Below are 19447 nucleotides of genomic sequence, written 5' to 3' on the forward strand. Positions count from 1 at the left end.
CTGTGGGATTATAATACATGGAGAAATAAAATAACAATAATAATATAAAAATCAGGGGAGTAAAAAAATGACACTGTTGAAGGATATTTAATGTCTCATGAAGTTGTGTAATAGCTACTGATGGTAAAGGGTGATGCATTAATTATGTATATCGTAATCTAGAACAGCCACTTAAAAATAACACAAAATGGTGAAACTAAATAGTAACAGGAGTAATAAAATGGAATGTAAAAACAAACAAACCAAAAAACACAAACTCTCAGTTTCCAAATAAAGAAATGAAGAAAAGAAGGGGGAAATGAGGGAAGAAATAAAAAATGACAGAATTAAGCCCAAGAATATCCCATGTAATTATAGTAAATGTAAGATGTATTCAACACTCCAATGAAATAAAAAGGCCCAGTTCTACACAACGTTCAAGAGACACTTTTAAGAACATAGAGTGAAAATAAAAGGATGAAAAAGACACACAAGACAAACACTAATCACAAGAAAGCCAGTGTGTCCATACTAGTATCAGAAAAACTAAACTTTAAGATGGCTATTTCATAATGATAAAATGGTCATTAACAAAGCCCAAAGTTGGTTCTTTGCTCAGACTAAAAGCTTCGTAAATCTTTTTTTTCTTCCGTATACAGCTTCCGATGGTTTATGAATTCCTGTGTTTATGGACCTCTATTTAAAACTTCTTTTTAAATGCACATTATTTTTTTTTTATTTTTTTTTAACGTTTATTCATTTTTGAGAGACAGAGAGAGACAGAGCATGAGCGGGGAAGGGGCAGAGAGAGGGAGACACAAAATCCGAAGCAGGCTCCAGGCTCTGAGCTGTCAGCACAGAGCCCGATGCGGGGCTTGAACTCACGAACTGTGAGATCACGACCTGAGCCAAAGTCAGACACTCAACCGACTGGGCCACCCAGGCGCCCCACAAATTCACATTATTTTTAAATTCAACAAGTTTCTTTTCAAGTGCATGACCCCTTCAATTCTTGAAAATCATTATTATAATTAATAATTGATTCTTACAAGTCATGTTACCTGAAATTTCACCTTCTGGTTGATATCTGACACGCGGAACTGCTTCAGGAAACGCTCATCCTCACTCCAGAAGAGGCGGATATCAGGGATGTCATAGAGGATCATGGCCAGTCTTTCCAATCCCAGGCCAAAAGCCCAACCGATCTGATCTTGAGCACCAGCTACAATTAGGAAAGCAAAACACAACTGATTTAAAAAATATGAAGACTACAGCGTGCCTGGGTGGTTCAGTCGGTTGAGTGTCCAACTCTTGGTTTCGGCTCAGGTCATTGTCCTGTGGTTGTGGGGTCAAGTCCTGCATCAAGCTTCATGCTGAGCATGGAGCCTACGTAAGATCTCTCCCTCTGACCCGTTCCCCTGCTCATGAACTCTCTATCTCTAAAACAAACAAACAAACAAACAAACAAAACATTTTTTTAAATATATAAAGACTTCACAGGTGCATCCTACTTTCCTACTTGTGGGTAAATAACCAGTAACACTGGTTGTGAGCCCACTAGCAGGCAAGGCACTGGGGAGAGACATCCATAAGCCCATCCATAAGTTTTACATTTCTTGTGCTCCCCACATTCCTCACTTCCCTCCCTGAGGCACTCTGGAGTCACACTGCCTCTAATGTTGCCTTTCATTTTTTATTATATTCCAAGCACTTTAAGCCCTGCTTCCTGCCTCTGAAAAACAATTTTCCTGTAATTTTTATTTGCCCTGATTCAAATTTGCCTACTATGTGTAGAGAGAGCGAAAAAAGATGGTCTCTGTCCCTATGTGGCTTACTAAATGGGTGGGTATGTTGGAAGTGTGCCATAATGGACCGTTAATATTCAGAAAAATCCCTCAGTTTTGTTAAAACAACTTTTACCCTTAGTAAGAGCTACCTCAATAATGGATGGAGATCAAGCAAGCCAAGGTGGAACGTTTATTTAGTACCACTCACTCCAAAGGTAAAGTGTGTTGTTCACAGTACAGCAATGCTATGAACTCAAAGGGTTTATTTCACTTACCTGAAGCAGACTAAGACCAAAGACATAGACCTGCTGTATGAAGAAGGCAAGAGAGCAAGTCATACTACTTGAAAAGCTTACGGAAAGGGCTCATGAAAGGAACACAATTTCAACTGGACACTAAGGGTGTCTGGATCCTGGGCAGGCTGCAATGGCCTCAAGATTTTACTCCCGTCATACATGCCCTGTGTAAATCTCTCCCTTTGAGTGCGGTGGCCCTGGGAACAGAATGGGATTTCAGCCCTGTGATTAGTTACTTTATATTGAAGTTCTTCTGAAGCAAACCAGAGAGACTCTCCTGCTGGCCCAGGAAAAGTGAGCTGACACGCAGCGAGAGGGCCACGTGGTTAGGACCTGAGGGAGGCCTCTAAAAGTTGGGGGAAGCCCTGGTGGTCAGCAATAAGTGGGACCCTAATTCCTACAATCATAAGGAAATGAATTCTCCCAACAGGGTGAATGGGCTGAGAGGAGGACCAGAACTCCAGAAGAGCACATAGCCGTGCTGACCCCTTGATTTCTACCTGTGAAGACCCTGGGCAGAGGCCGCAGTCAACCTGTGCCTGGACTTCTGATGCAAGGAAACTGACATAATAAATTTGTGTGGTTTAATCTACTAAGTATGACATTAATTTGTTACCAGGCAAAAAATAAAAAGACAAACAAACAATAACAACAAAAAACCCCACAAAACCAATACACATCCAAAATGTGGAGAAAGGTAAAAGAAAATTCCAGACTGAAGGAACGTCTTCAAATAGCAGAGGGGTAGCAGTGTAGCATAGAAGCGTTAGGAGTGCATTATGGAAACACAGAAGGTTTGAGGCAGATAGGACATTGCAGAAAGGATCCATTTCTGGCTAGGTGCTCCCACCACCATCATTTATAAATAAAACAACAAGGATAAATGTGTAAAAGAAGCCAGGCAGAAGTATGAGCCTCTTCAAATGGTTTGTTTAAAAGCTGAATGAATTAAAATAATCAAAATGAGATCACAAAAGAAAAAGATACTAAGAGAGAAAATGGATCAGTAGCGAAAGGGAAGATGTATGAGAAAGAAAAGCCAGTGGTTCGCTGAGTACACCTGTTCCTGAACAAAAATGAACACTCAGGTGAGGTAGAGGGAAGTGGGGTATTCAACCTCACAGACAGTGGGATCATGAACATTATGCACAACCCCTGACCCAGTGGTCACGTGCCTAAGAGAGCAACTGAAGAGTGAGGCAAAATAGTTTAGAATAATTCATACTGATTCATGAGACTTGAAAAATAGGTTGGTGACTAATTAAAGACATGAAATTTAATATAACCATGATAGACTTTTAAAATCTACTTAAAGAAGAATTTTTATTTCCTTAAGTTTTTATTTATTTATTTTGAGAGACAGAGAGAGAGAGTGAGTGAGCATGAGCAGAGGAGGGAGAGAGAGAGAGAGTCCCAAGGAGGCATCACACTGTCAGTGCAGAGTCTGATGCAGGGCTTGAACTCATGAACTGTGAGATCATGACCTGAGCCTAAATCAGGAGTCAGACGTTCGACCAACTGAGCCACTCAGGCACCCCAAGAATTTTTATTTTTTTAAATGGAAAGAAAAAATGGCAGTCCTGCTGATGTGGTTCCAGCACATTCTGCATCGTGTGGTTCCACTGTCCTCATTCACTGGGGGGTTACACTAGGTATTCTTACAATTTGGAAACAATATATACATGTAAAGATCCTTAAGAATGTTCATACTCGTTATTATTATGATTCTACTCAGGAATTGATCCTAAAGAAATAATTCAACAAAAGAAAAATATAAATGAAAGAAGATATTCAGCAGTATTACTTTGTAAGAGCAAAAACATGGAAACAACCTAAGTGGCCCAAATTAGGGAATGGCTTACAAAATATACTACATTTTAATGAAATCATTAAAAATTGTAATTATAAAATACAGATTTATTAAGTGACAGACTATAAGAAATTATGAAAAATATTTAAGATAACATGAATATGTACTGTGATACCACTATTTAATATAAGTCCAAGTGAGGGTTGTAATGTGAAAAAACAAAAAACAAAACATGATGTTCAAGAATTATAATGGGTAATAGTTTTAAAACTTCAAAACAGGGGCGCCTGGGTGGCGCAGTCGGTTGGGCGTCTGACTTCAGCCAGGTCACGATCTCGTGGTCTGTGAGTTCGAGCCCCGCGTCAGGCTCTGGGCTGATGGCTCAGAGCCTGGAGCCTGTCTCCGATTCTGTGTCTCCCCCTCTCTCTGCCCCTCCCCCGTTCATGCTCTGTCTCTCTCTGTCCCAAAAATAAGTAAACGTTAAAACTTCAAAACATTTTCCTATAATAGTTAGTTGTTTCAAGTAAAAAAAAAAAAAAATAAAGATAGGTAGCAAGGTTAATGCTGCTTTGAGACTGAGGCTTTTTCTTTAATCTTTTCAATTTTATTATCATTCTTTTAGATATAACCAACCACCTAGAGCCTAATATCTGTAACTGAATAAGCAGTAACAGATATTTCCTACTATACAGTAACTACTGCTTATTTAGGGTATTTGACTTTATTTAATATCTAGTAATTTTTTTTAGTATGTTATGCTCCTTTCATGTTACCCTCAGTTAGTTCCCCATCCCTGAAACTTTTTCTAAAGCAAAAACACGAATAGAGCCCCTAAAAGTAGGTAAGAAAATGAGCAACATTCTAATTTTTAAAGTTGAAAAAAATTAATTTATATTTGAGAGAGAGACAGAGTATGAGCAGGGGAAGGGCAGAGAGAGAGAAGAGAGACACAGAATCCAAAGCAGGCTCCAACCTGTCAGCACAGAGCCTGACGCAGGGCTTGAACTCATGAACCGCAAGATCACGACCTGAGCCAAAGTCAGATGTTCAAGTGACTGAGCCACCCAGGAGCCCCCTCTAATTTTTTAAGTGGACCAAGAATATGAAGACATTCACAGAAAGGAAAGAAAAATTACCCTTAAGCAAATGAAAGCTTACTTAAGAAAAATAAAAGATGAAAATGCACAAAGTTATCATATTTTATATACCAGATTGGCAAAAATAAATACATCTGATTCCATACTTGAGAGCAAAGCCAAGGGAAAACAAGCACTCTCTATATTGCTGGTAGGTTCACAATTGAGTCTTTAAGCTATTGACCTAAGGAGCATAGTATACCAGTAGCTATCAGAATTACAGATGCACGTACCACCTTGTTACTTTAACTACTAGAAAGTATCCTCCTTACAGGAAATTAGGACTGTATAAGACCACTTGCTGGAATACTGTTTATAAAAGCAAAAGACTGTAAACAACCCAAATATTCATCACTAGAGAAATGATTAAATAAACTATGCTATGTCTGTACAATGAAATATTATTATAAAAAGGCTCCAACCAATTTCAAAAACTCAAAGCAGCAGCTGTTTTTATTTTTTTATTATTATTTTATTATTATTATTTTTAATATTAAACTTATTGTCAAATTGGTTTCCAAACAACACCCAGTGCTCATCCCAACAGGTGCCCTCCTCAATGCCCATCACCCACCCTCCTCTCCCTCCCACCCCCCTCAACCCTCAGTTTATTCTGTTTTTAAGAGTCTCATATGCTTTGCCTCTCTCCCTCTCTAACTTTTTTTTCCTTCCCCTCCCCCATGGTCTTCTGTAAGTTTCTCAGGATCCACGTAAGAGTGAAAACATATGGCATCTGTCTTTCTCTGTCTGACCTCAGCCGCAGCAATTTCTTACTTGACACATCTCCAAAGGCAAGGGAATTAAAAGCAAAAATGAACTATTGGGATCTCATGAAGATAAAAACCTTCTGCACTGCAAAGGAAACAATCAACAAAACTAAAAGGCAACCAATGGAATGGGAAAAGATATTTGCAAATGACATATCGGACAAAGGGCTAGTATCCAAAATCTATAAAGAGCTCACCAAACTCCACACCCGAGAAACAAATAATCCAGTGAAGAAATGGGCAGAAAACATGAAGAGACACTCCTCTAAAGAAGACATCCAGATGGCCAACAGGCACACAAAAAGATGCTCAATGTCACTCCTCATCAGGGAAATACAAATCAAAACCACACTCAGATACCACCTCACGTCAGTCAGAGTGGCTAAAACGAACAAATCAGGAGACTATAGATGCTGGCGAGGATGTGGAGAAACGGGAACCCTCTTGCACTGTTGGTGAGAATGCAAACTGGTGCAGCCATTCTGGAAAACAGTGTGGAGGTTCCTCAAAAAATTAAAAATAGATCTACCCTATGACCCAGCAATACCACTGGTAGGAATTTACCTGAGGGATACAGGAGTGCTGTTGCATAGGGGCACTTGTACCCCAATGTTTATAGCAGCACTTTTAACATAGCCAAATTATGGAAAGAGCCTAAATGTCCATCAACTGATGAATGGATAAAGAAGCTGTGGTTTATATACACAATGGAATACTACTTGGCAATGAGAAAGAATGAAATCTGGCCATTTGTAGCAACGTGGATGGAACTGGAGAGTGTTATGTTAAGTGTTTTTATTTATTTATTTTTAATTCGGGGGTAGGTAGGAAAGAACTGTGCAAATGGAGGACAAAGGTAGGGAGTCTTTATAGTACATGCCTTTTTATATAAAGACTGATAGAGATTTTTGTTACTAGATAAAATACAGGAATTTGTTTTCTCTTTATTTTTAAGAGGTTATAAGAAGCACAAAGTATTCCTCTTTGGTTGCACTGGGACCAAACTTTCAGGAAAATCATGAGTAGTAAAAATGGATCTCTATGTCCTCTTTTTAGAGCCAGAATTGGTCTCTTTCATTCTGTAAGAGGCAATACATTTCCAAGGCTGGAAAATAAGTGTTATCATCTGTAGAGATTTCAAAAACAACCACAAATTTCTTCTACCCTTCCTCTTCAATCTCAGTGGGTTGTAATGGCTTCAACCAATTGAGTATGGGGGAAGTGATACTATGTGACTTCCAAGGTCACATCAAAATAGCCACACAACTAACACTTGGTTTTCTTGGAATGCTCACTCTCCACACACCCTCTCTCACAATTCTTTCTCTAGAACATTCTCTCTTGGAACCTAGCTGCCATGCTCTGAGAAGGAAGTAACACAGAAAGATCATGTGTAGGTGCTCTAGTGGACAGTCCCAGGTGAATCTAGCTTTCAAGCCATCCTGGTGCTGACAGCAGGTATGTCAGTAAAGAAGACTCAAGAGGGTGTCAGCCCTAGCCCTCTAAATCACCTCAGCTGTTTAATCTTCCCAAGGCTCTAGCCATTGCGGATGAGAGACAAACTATCTCCACTGTATGCTGTCCAAATTTGTGACCACAGAATAATAAAATGGCGGCTTTCTTAGGCTATTAAGTTTGGAGTGGTTTATTATTCAACAAGAGATAACCAGACATTGCCCTTGTTAAATCATCTGGGTTGTGCTTTCTATTGCAAACATTTCCCATATGGGTAATCTAAGGTTAACTGAACTGCTGATGTAAGTTCATATGTCTGAGATATAAGAATGATGTGAATAGCAACTAGATAGGGTTTCACATATATCAGGAATTAAGCTTAAAATAAGATGAATCCACTATACTATAGCACATCATATACACCAGAATATTAATTATGTCCTAATATCACATCTTATCCAAAGCCCATGCCACCCCACATCATTCATCGCATTGCCCATCCAACGTATAAACAAAACAGTCCTAAGCCAAAGCTATCCAATACCCCTCTCCAAACCAACTACTGCTTTTCATCTTATTTTTCTATCTCATGATGAATGGGGTCATCATCCATCTAGTTACTCAAGGCAGAAACCTGGGAGTAAACTAACTTAAAACACTACCTCATTTCAGATAGAGACCTTTAAATTATATCTCAAAATTTCTCTCAAAACCATCCCTTCATTCTAGTCCAATTGTAGCTATAGATTTGTCCCTTCAACAAACATCTCCCACCTGGACTATTCCAAGAAACTCCCAAGTAGTCACCGTCTGTCTCCCTATTTGGTCCATCTGTGATAGTGCTGCCAAGTCTCTTTCTAAAACATAAATCTGGACATTGTCACAGTAGATATGTGTAAGGATAGGACAATGAATGACTCATCTCCAAGACAGCCATATGTGTTCTTATTTTTATTTTTCAGTGTCTTTCTAAACCATAAAAAAAAAACTCTTAAAATTGTCCCACAGATTCCCATTCACTCTAGCTGAACTTGAATATTCATGGAACTTCAAGATTAGATATGCAAGGTCCAGCTGGAAAAATGCTTCATAATAAGTTAAATACTAACATCTCTGTTTATCACTTGGTATCAAGGCAATCATAATGACAAATGGGAAAACAAATATTTAGCTATAAGATACATACAGATTAAGAAGCACTGGTCTAGGGGTGCTGGGTGGCTCAGTCAGTTAAGCATCGGACTTCAGCTCAGGCTATGATCTCATGGTTCGTGAGGTTGAGCCCTGCTTTGGGTGAGCTCGAGCCCCACTTCTCTCTCTCTCCCTTTCTGCCCCTCCTGGGATTCTCTCCTCTTCCTCTCTCTCTGCCCCTTGCTCACTTGCATCCCCTCTCTCTCTCAAAACAAACAAACAAACAAACAAACAAACAAAGCCCTGATCTTTAGTGAAGAACTTTCTAAAAAATTTCCAACATATCACAGGTTGTTAATTTTGTCAAATATAAAATTATGCACGCCATACAACAGAATTCACATTCTTTTCAAGGAAGATGGGTCATTCATCAACAGAAATGATTTTCTGAGACACAAAACAAATTTCAAAATACTTAAAAGGAGTTAAACTTAAGGAATGTCTTATGTCCAAAGAGAAAATAAATCAGAAGTCAAGAGTATACAAATATCTAAAGACATTCCCAAATACTGGGAAATTATACAACATACTTTTAAATAACCCAAGTCAAAGAAAAAAAAATCACAAGAAAAATTAGAAAATGCATTCAAATGAATACAAATTAAGATGCAACACAAAATAATGTATGGAATGAATCTAAAGCTGTAATTCAAAAGAAGCCTATAGCATTAAATGCTTATGTGAGAGGGGAAAGGTGTCAAATCAATGAACTACTACCTTACAAATGTAGAAAAAGAAAATAAAATTAAGAACAAACTAAGCCAAACAAAGGAAAAACTAAATATAGCAGTGCAAGTGATAAAATAAAAAAAAAAAAGGAAAGAAAAACAATAGAGAAAATTGATGAACACCAAAAACTGGTTTAAAATAAATTTTTTTAAATTGAAGGACAGTTGACACACAATGTTAGGTTAGTTTCAGATGTACAACATAGCGATTCGACAGCTCCATATTTTGTGGTATGCTCACCACTCTGTATGTTGTGGTAGCTACCATATGTCACCATACAATGCTATTATAATACCATTGACTATATTCCCTATGCTGTACCTTTAACCCTGTGACTTATTCCAGAACTGGAAGGCTGTATCTCCCACTTCCTCTTGCCTGTTTTGCCCATCCTTCCACCACCTTCCTCTCTGGCAACCGTTAGCTTGTTCTCTGTATTTATGGGTATGTTTCAACCTTTTGTTTGTTTGATTTTTTAGTTTTCATATGTAAGTGAAATCATATGGTATTCTCTAGAATCAAAAAAGAAACAGTAAGTTTTGACGAGGATGTGAAAAAAAGGAAGCTTTGTGCACTGTTGGTGGGAATGTAAACTGGTGAAGCCACTGTGGGAAACAGTATAGTAAGGAGGGTCCTCAAAAAATTAAAGATATATAGCATCTGTGTGTTTATTGCAGCATTATTTACAGTAGCCAAGATAAGGAAACAACCGAAGTATCCATCAATAGATGAATGGACACAGAACAGGTGGTATACATACACAATGGAACATTACTCAGTCATTGTATAAAAGAAAAAGCTTTCTCTGTTTGATTTCACTTAGCATAATACCTTCTGGGCCCATCCATGTTGTCACAAATGGCAAGGTCTTATTCTTTTTTATGACTGAATAATGTTCCTTTGTATATGTATGTGTACCAAAAGCTGAGCGGTTTTTTTTTTTTTTGAAATATCAATAAAATGGATAAATTGCTAGCCAAATTAGGAAAAAACATGAAAAAGAGAAAGTACAAATTACCAATGTCAGTAATTAAAGATAGGACCTCACTAAAGACAGATCCTAGTGGTAATAAAAGGATAATGAAAGAATATTATAAAATAACTTTATGCAGGTGAATTCAACAACTATTCAACAATCCATACAAAATGGACAAATTATTCCCCCTAATAAAACCCCAAACTACCAAAGCCCATTAAGAAGAACAGATAACCTATATCAATTAAAATACTGAATATATAATTGAGAACCTTCCCACGGGCACCTGGGTGGCTTAGTCGGTTAAGTGTCTGACTTTGGCTCAAGCCATGATCTTGCAGTTCGTGAGTTCAAGCCCCGCATCGGGCTTGCTGCTGTCAGTGCAGAGACCACTTTGGATCTGCTGCCCCCCTCTCTCTGTGTCCCTCCTCAGCTCGTGCTCTCTCTCTCAAAAATAAATAAAACATTAAAAAAAGAAAAGAAAAGAAAAACCTTCTTGCAAAGAAAACTCTGGGGCCAGATGGCTTCACTAAGTGAATTCTATCACAATGTTAAGAAAGAAATAATACTAAATCTATAAAACACTACCAGGAAATAGAGAATAAGGAAATTTTATGAGACCAGGATTGCCCTTATACCAAACCAGACAAAGACATTACAAAAAAAAGACAACTTTAAACCAATATGCATCATGAGAAAACAAACAAACCACTTTTTACAAAATATTAACAAATTAAATCCAGCAATGCATACAAGGGACACTATGTCAGGACTGGATTTATCCCAGGAATGTAAGGTTAGCTCAACATATGAACATCAATCAATGTAATTCATTATATAAGCAGATTAAAAATTAAAACCCAACACACAATTAGAAAAAGCAATTGTAGATGCAAAAGTAGATGCAGAAAAAGCAGTTGAAAAAAATTCAACATCCATTCATTATAAAAATTCTCAGGAAATGAAGAACACAGGGCATTGCTTTAATCTGATGAATGACACAATACAAGAACCACAGCTAATATAATTCACAGTGATGAAAGACCAGTCGCTTTGCCCTCAGGGTCAGCTTGAAGACAGGTATGTCCACTCTCTCTATTTGTTTCTACTAACCTGAGTTCTAAGCTAGTGGGGAAATGGTGGGGGGTGGGGAAAGGGTAGAGGGAGCAAAAACAGATGAACAGATTGTCTTTATTTGGAGATGGCATGACTGTCTACATAAAAACACCTAAGGAAAATATTTCAAAGTTTACTGCTACGTGAATTCAGGAAGATGATGATATACAAAAATCTGCAGTGTGATGGTCTTAGGGGCATCTGTTCCACCTGGCTGTCAGTGGGGACAAGTGCAGAACCTCTCCTGAACATAGGAGACTGGCTCTACTGAGAAGACCCAACGCACAGGCCAGTGAGGGAGCCATGACATCAAGCACCCGCAATCCCAAGCACCTTGGTCGAGGGCTAGAGTGTCATTAGTAACAGGGAGCAGCTGGCCTCCAGCTTCCTTCTGCTGCACTTTGAGTCTTGTAGTCATTCTTATTGAAAAGACTACTTGTGACCATCACTGTGGAGGGCTGCAAGAAAGGATGTGGCATCTCTTTGCAGAGCTGTACCAAATTGTACCTTTGAAACACTTAGTTTTGGTCCCACCTAGAACAGCTTCTTTTGAATTGTCCCCTGAATTGGGCTAGCTGGCCATGCCATTAGTAAGGCACCAGGCATACCTGTCCAGGATGCTGATCTCTGTACCACATAGTCTGCCCTAGGAGACATCATTAAATGAACCGACCTTAGATCTAAGAAGACGGAAATGGCAAACACTTCTTTCCCCTGAACAACTGGGTTGTTTTTCATTTTAAGGATACCATGAGTTACATAATTGACCGTAATTCTCTCCTTACTTTGGCCCCACAGATGCTTAGAGCCAACCTTGCAGGTCACCTCCACAACTGTGCAAGTGTTCAGGGTACATTTCTCTGTGTGACTCTTGGCCCAGTTTTATCTTCTTAGTCTTATTTCCTCTTTGTCCTGATTATCTCAACTATTTATTTTCTCCTCTTGTACATACTTTTATATGGTACTTCAAATTCTTTATGGAAGGAAGTGAGCCATAAATAACTAGATACTTAAAGATACTGTCAGCCAAGGCAGGTCTAATTTTCAGGTCTTTGGCACTCCCCAGCTATAATTTGTTGCCAGGTGCTCAAGGGCTGACAGGGTTTTAAGGCAGTATATTTTTTCCCCTATTCTAACACTAGAGAGTTCCAGTAAACTAGAGTCCCCAAAGCAGAAAGCTGACTGTAGGGAAACATCCTCACTTAAACAGAATATTCAGGATGAGAAGGAATTAGGTGTTCTGATTAACACGACTTTGTGCTGAATGGAGCAACCCACACAGGAAAAGATTTTGTTTTTGTTGTCGGTGCTGAAAATCATTCTAAGAAGGTCAGCCTATATATAGAAGCAAAATAACATGAGACAGGAGCCCAGAGATGGGGAAGTTAAAAGGAGGGAAAGGAAAAGAAGAGGAGGAGTAGAACGGCAACTGAGAAGAGGGCAGTAAGAAGTCATCAGCGTGAACATGGAGAAACCAAGTAGAGCCTAAAAGCACCTAATCCCAAACACTGTCCCTTCTACAGCAGATGGCCCTCCAGGCTCTGCCTCAACAGCCGCAGAAAGAGAAGCACTAGTAAGAGAGGAACCAGGCAGTGCACAAGGCTCCACACACAGCCTCTGGTCTGGCCCCTCCAAAGCAAAGCCCCTGCGAGCATGAAGCATGTCAGAGAAGACAGCGGCTACGCTAGCCATCCATCAGGATGGGAAACAAAGAGCACTGAGGGAAGATTAAAACTGGCTGCTATTGCTCAACACCATGCCTCTGAAGGCGTAGGACATCTGTGCTATCTGTGGAAGGCATTGGGGGTGGGGTGGGTGGAGATACCGCTCAAACCTCCATCCCCAAAGTCCTTAGAAAAATCACTGTGCCACACAGAAAAGGTTGTATCACCAACCTGAGAAAAGTCTGAGAATGGGCAGTTGTTGACTGTGACACAGATCTGTACATAAACACACAATATTTAAGCTGCACCAAGTGAAGCCCATGTACCTTCATCGCTAGTATGGAGTCACATAAAGAAGGTTACATAATATAATTAGACTTTTGTCAGACAATGACAGAAGATAAGGAATTTGGGAGAATTTGGTGGTGGGGGGGGCAGGCAAGAAGTAGAGAGAACTTTTAGGGCAATGAAAATACTTTATATGACACTATAATGATGGATACACGTCATTATACATTTTTCCAAACCCACGAATGTACAACCCCAAGAGTGAACCCTAAAGTAAACAATGAATTTGGGGTGATAATAATGTGTAATTGTAGGTTCATCAGCTGTAAAAAATGTAGCACTCTGGTGGCACAAGTTGATAATTGGGGAGGCTGTGCATGTGAGGGGGCAGAGGGTATATGGTAAATCTCTGTACCTTACTCTCAAGTTTGCTGTGAACCTAAAACAGCTCAAAAAATTAATTTTTTAAAAAAATTTAAAATTAAAAAGAGGGGAGAATGGAAAGACAACTGAATTAGAGAAAGGACTTGCAAATTATATATCTGTTAAGGGTCTATTATTCAGGATATCTAAGGAACTCCTACAACTCAACAACAGATACAAAACCCAGTTGAAAAATGCGCAAAAGAGGGACACCTGGATGGCTCAGTCGGTTAAGTGTCTGACTCTTGACTTCAGCTCATTAAGTCCCACAGTTTGTGGGAAAGAATCCCACGTTGTGCTCTGAACTAACAGCACAGAGCCTACTTAGGACTCTCTCCCTCTCTTTCTGCCCCTCCCCTGCTTGTGCACTCTCTCTCTCAAAAATAAATAAACGTTAAAAAGAAAAAAAGAAAAAAATGGGCAAAAGATTTACAGAGATATTTCTCCAGAGAAGTTATACAAATAGCCCACAGGCACATGAAAATATGTTCCACATCATTAGTCATTCGGGAAATAGAAACCAAAACCACAGTGAGATACCACTTCATATCTACTAGGCTGGCTACAATACAAACAAACAAAAAACTCATAAAACAAGCATCAACAGGGATGTAAATGAACTGGATCCCTTGTACACTGCTGCTGGAATGTACCACGATGCAGCTGCTGTGGACAACAGTTTGGTCATTCTTCAAAATGTTGAACATAGAATTACTATATGACCTAGCCATTCTTCTCTATCTCTCTCTCTCCCTCCCTTTCTCTTTCAGTCTACCTGCCTACCTACCTACCTACCTACCTATCGCTAGCTATATGCAGGTATGCATGCACATGCATACACACAATATAGTTATAGACATATATGGATATATAGATGAATATATGTATATCCAAAAATTGAAAAAAGGGACTCAAGATAACTGTACACTAATGTTCACACCAGCATTATTCACAAATGACAAAAGGAAAAAACAAAACAACAACAACAACAAAACTCAGTATCTGAGAATGAATAAACAAAATGCGGTACATATATAAAATGGGATATTATTCAGCCCTAAAAGGAAATGAAGTTCTTATACATGCTATAGGATGAGTGAACATTGAAAAGATACACTAAGTGAAACAAGCCAGACAAAAGGATACATACTATCTGATTTCACCTATGCGAAATATCTAGAATAAGTAAATTCATGGAGACAGCAAGATTAGAGGTTACTAAGGGGCTAGAAAGAGGGGGGAATGGGGAGTTACTGTTTAATGAATACAAAGCTTCTGCTTGAGGTGATGAAAATGTTTTGGAAATCGATAGTGCCAATGGTTGAACAACACTGTGAATCTAATTAATGTCAGTGAATTGTATACCTAAAAATGGCTAAAAATAGTTAAAAAGGCAAATTTTATATTGTACATTTTACCACATAAATGTAAGATTTCAAAAGGGCTAAACATTTACAAACTTTGAAAAAAATCTCTGTGCGTTCTTCACTTTCTTTTTTTTTTTTTTTCTCATTACCACATCCATCTCCAAAAACACTGAGATTTACCAACTGAGCCATTATGCGGCCAATTATTTCAGTAGATCTGGGCTGCTTCTCCCATAAAATGAAAGAACAGCAGTAATACAGCATCTCAAGTTCCTTTCAGCTCTTAAAAGTCTAGGATGCGGCTCAGTTTAGAGGTAGTTAACTAAGCTCTAAAGAAGCTTTCTTTTTGTTGTTGTTGTTCATTTATTTACTTTGAGGAGAGAGAAGGAGAGGGAGAGGAAGGGGCAGCAAGAGAGAGGGAGAGAGAGAGAGAATCCCAAGAAGACTGCACTCATAGCAACATGGGGCTCAATTTCATGAACCATGAGGTCATGACCTGAGCCTAAATCAAGAATCAGACACTTAAGTGCCCCTAAAGAAGCTTTCATCAAAATAAATACAAAGTACTATAAAAATAATTTGTTTAATATTTAACAGCATAACAAAGGTAACTGCCAACTGCTCTCTCCTCTGGCCATCTGGTCACCTTCTACCCCTCAGACATGCAGGTACACTTGACTTTGCACCCTTTGCTTGGACAACTGTGTCCACTGGGAATGGTCTTTTCCTCCACCTGATCCAGGTCTCTGTTCAAATGTCACCTTCTCAAGGTGGCCTTCCTGACCATCCACTTTAAAACTATATACTTCTCCACCAATCCACACTTCCAAACCCCTTATTCTGCCCTGTTTTCATCAGAGAATATCATCTTCTAAGATACTACAACCTTTCCTATTTTTTTCTATTTATTGTTTACTGTCAGACTGCTGCTAGCCTGTAATCTGCGAGGGCAGGATCTTTGCTGGCTTTCATCACTAATACATCTCAAGTGGCTAGAACAGTGTGGGGCATGTAGCAAGTGCTTGGGTATTTGCAATGTGAGTGAATGGCATGGAAGGAGAAGTGCTGAGAATTTTTCTACTTTTTAATTACTTGTTTCATATAAATGGGTAGTATTATGAAGAATTTCAGACTTAAAATGAAGTCTTCAGTATGAGCAGTGACTTTCTCTAATGTATCTGTGAGAGATTTTATCCATCATATTATGAGGTGATATTTTAACAGGGGTGATATCAGAAATGCCATTTCTGAAAAAGCTCAGAAAGCAGAGAGTTGGAACACAAAAACATAAGAGGAAAAAAATGAATATTCTAATCACTCATCCCACCCTTCATGGCCATTCACTGAGCTTACTCTATAGAAGGTAGCTGGCACTGGGCACTAGCTCCTTGAAGTCTGGGACTTCAGCACTGCTTCTGTGCCAGTATTTTGTCTATTTTATTTTGTTCCTCGGTGACTGAACTGCTAAAATGTAAAGAGCCCCTGTACCCTGAGGTTCCCTCTCAAAATGTTTTGTTGCAAAGCCAAGGATCAAATTAAAACTTTAAACTATTTTGCTGGAAAACATTTTTTAAATTATATTAAGTATATTTTTCCTTCCTTGTCAATAGGGGCTAATTTCTAGGTGTCCTTTGACTTAATGAATTGACGCTTTCCCACAATAATTGCCACAAGTAATACTGAAACAACCCAGCAATTAACATTCATATTTTATAGAAGTTAACCAATTACAAAACATTTCATCAATATTATCTTGATTTTGACTCTCACAATTATCCTAAGGGGAATGCCAGGACTGGTATTATCATCTATATTTAAAAAATAAACACCATTTAAGCAAAATCACAGACAATGGGACTCAAATCTGTTTTTTCACTTCAAGTATGTATCCAACGAATGCTTCCCTAGATTCACTTTCAAACGTTATTGTAGAGGAGCTATGTTCAAAGTATTTCAAACCATTAAAAATTCCACTTCTACTGTATGCCTTCTACCTTCTAACTAACTGCCAGCTTCCTGATTGACTTCATCGTTACTCCATGAAAGCTAGTAAAATGACTTGTATAAGTAAGTGCTCAAATATATCAGATTTTTCTGAATAAGTAAAATGTGGGTTTTTTCCACCACACCAAATAATGCTTTTAATCCTGAATTTGACTAACATATACAGAAACCCTGAGTGAGATGACAGGGCTAGTATTTAGCAGTGGTATTGGACAAAAGCTTCCCCCTCCCTTGATCATTAGGTACCCTGGCAGTCACACAAGAATGAAAGCCCCGTATACTGCACACCCAAAAGCAGGTCTAGAAAATCCAGTACAGGTACATAAATTCTGATTTCTTCTCTTTTCACCACTGAGTTAGTCCTTGATCCCCTGCTTTCTAGCTACAACTCTTGAATTCTTCAGAGACTTACTACTAGATGATTGACTTTTCAAGCTGTGCCCAAAGATCGATCTCCTGCCTGAAAAATTTCTCTAGTTGTATATATCCTTGGCCCCACACAATTCTGTCAATAAGTCCTTCACACAATCCAAAGGCAGACCTCTTTTAAAAGAACCTTTCGATGGTGTGGAGCAGACTGGGGATCAGATTCTATGAGCTGTAAAGACAGTGGTCCTTAATACAATCTGAGCTAGACTGCATGTGAATAAACTTAAAACAACAAATCCTTCAACATCCATGGTGTTGAAGGATTGGACCATGGCCTTTCCTTCTTGTGTTCTAGATTTCAGTTTTCTGTAGTTTAATGAAGGAGAAAACAGTTTCTGGTTCAGGTACCAATCAATAGTACATGAAGCAATTCCCAATGGTCTTGTCCCCTGAGAATCTTCCTCACGGATGTTTCCAGCTTCCTTTGAGGGCTTGTGTCCCAGGAATCGGCATCCTTCTGCTCCTTGTGTCTTTAATCTGGGTGTGGTGGATCGTATTAGTTGCCCCCCTCCCCCAGCAGCCATCCTGTATTCTTTGGAGTATGGGGGGCAATGTACCTACCCCCAGGGGAGAGAAGGATCCCTGTTTTCCAATGACTCATCTAGGGGAAGACATGGCTAATGAGATAGATCAGGAAATCTGCTAGGATGCTCAAGGGCAAGGTAAAGGTCCTTCAAACTCTTCCTGTCTCCCTTCCTGCACTGAATACTGCCACATGAGAATATGATGCCTGAAGCTGCAGCAGCCAACATGTGACCAGAGGGCAACAAGCTGGCAGATGAAAGCCAGTGTGCTGAGGAGGGAAATGAGGGTGAGTGTAAAGAGCCTGGACCTTTCAAAACCAGCCCTGCAACCTATACATTAGGATTTATTAATCTTTGAAATGAATTATAAAAGTCTGTATTACTTAAACTACTGTTATCTATGGTTTCTGCTTCTTGCCAACAGATACTTAAAACCTGACATACCAAAGAACAGGGAGAGGACCATACAGAGCTATTTGTAAGACAGGTCCTGTTGGGAAGACAATGGTAATTTTAATGCATGAAATCTGGTCTTTTTGAAGCCTTGTCTCAGGACTCAAGACAAACAACAAATTTCAGTTTTTATCTGGGTCTCAGGTTGCCTTCTCTAAAGCCTAGCCATCATGCATTAGTGGGAGACATGCAGACCAGGGTACCAGTCACAATGGCATGAACATGGAAATTGGGATCTTAGTAAGGTTATGAACATACTAAATGACCACTGATGGTGGAACAAGAACCATATGAAAATTCCAGACAAATGAAACAAAAGGATGCCCTAAGAGATCCATCCCCCAAATGTAGAAAGACTAAGATATATTGTCATACAACTACTGATAGAGAAGTAGGACTTCAACTTTTATCAAAGCAGGGAAAATGGCGCTGAGAAGACAGCCAGATAACTCTCTTCAGCTATTTCTTCAATAGGTCCAACAGGTAGGAAGTGCAGTAGTCAAGCCTATACGCAATAACATACACATCTCTTTATGCAGAGTTAGTATTATACCTGAGTCACAAAGGATGTTAACACAGCAGTGCCTAGTAATAAACTTCTTATGGAAGGGAACTGACCAGTATGTCTCAGTCCAAGTGCTCCAGTGAGAGGGCACAAGAAACTAATGGTGTTGACAAGTAAGAGGTACATACTGGTCACTGCAGATCTTCAGTCAAAAGTCAGAGTACAGGAACTCTGAACTCCCATTGGTAACTACGCTAAAGGAGAAAAGAGCACACACACCACCTTGATATCACCCCTTAGCGACCATGATTTCGGTTTGCTCTCACAAGCTGCATGGTGCTCACGTTATACTCACTTGATCCGAGCATAGCAAAAGGTACAATCTATGGAAAAGTGAGCACACTCCCTAAAAACTTAAAGACACTTGCTAAAACTTTCCTCAGTCAAAAAAGTATGGCAGTAGCTATATCAGTTATTATTTTTATATTTATTTACATATTGATAATTATATAAACATATGTATTATATATAATTTATTTAGCAATTTG

General features: G+C 39.0%; 1 protein-coding gene across 36 annotated transcripts in view; it reads right to left on the minus strand.

Annotated features, from left to right (window-relative positions):
• FARS2 (phenylalanyl-tRNA synthetase 2, mitochondrial) overlaps positions 1-19447 on the minus strand; it is a 623580-nt gene that overhangs the window by 290214 nt on the left and 313919 nt on the right. For all 36 annotated transcript variants that reach the window (XR_006717077.1, XM_045497529.1, XM_045497536.1 and 33 more), the window contains one exon: positions 1041-1201. Coding sequence is in view for 35 of the 36 variants with exons in the window: in XM_045497529.1 (XP_045353485.1) it covers positions 1041-1201 (161 nt within the window). In the remaining variant the exon portion in view is untranslated. The remainder of the gene's footprint in view (positions 1-1040; positions 1202-19447) is intronic.

The sequence above is a fragment of the Leopardus geoffroyi genome, chromosome B2 (assembly GCF_018350155.1).
Source record: "Leopardus geoffroyi isolate Oge1 chromosome B2, O.geoffroyi_Oge1_pat1.0, whole genome shotgun sequence".
In the NCBI taxonomy this organism is placed as follows: domain Eukaryota; kingdom Metazoa; phylum Chordata; class Mammalia; order Carnivora; family Felidae; genus Leopardus; species Leopardus geoffroyi.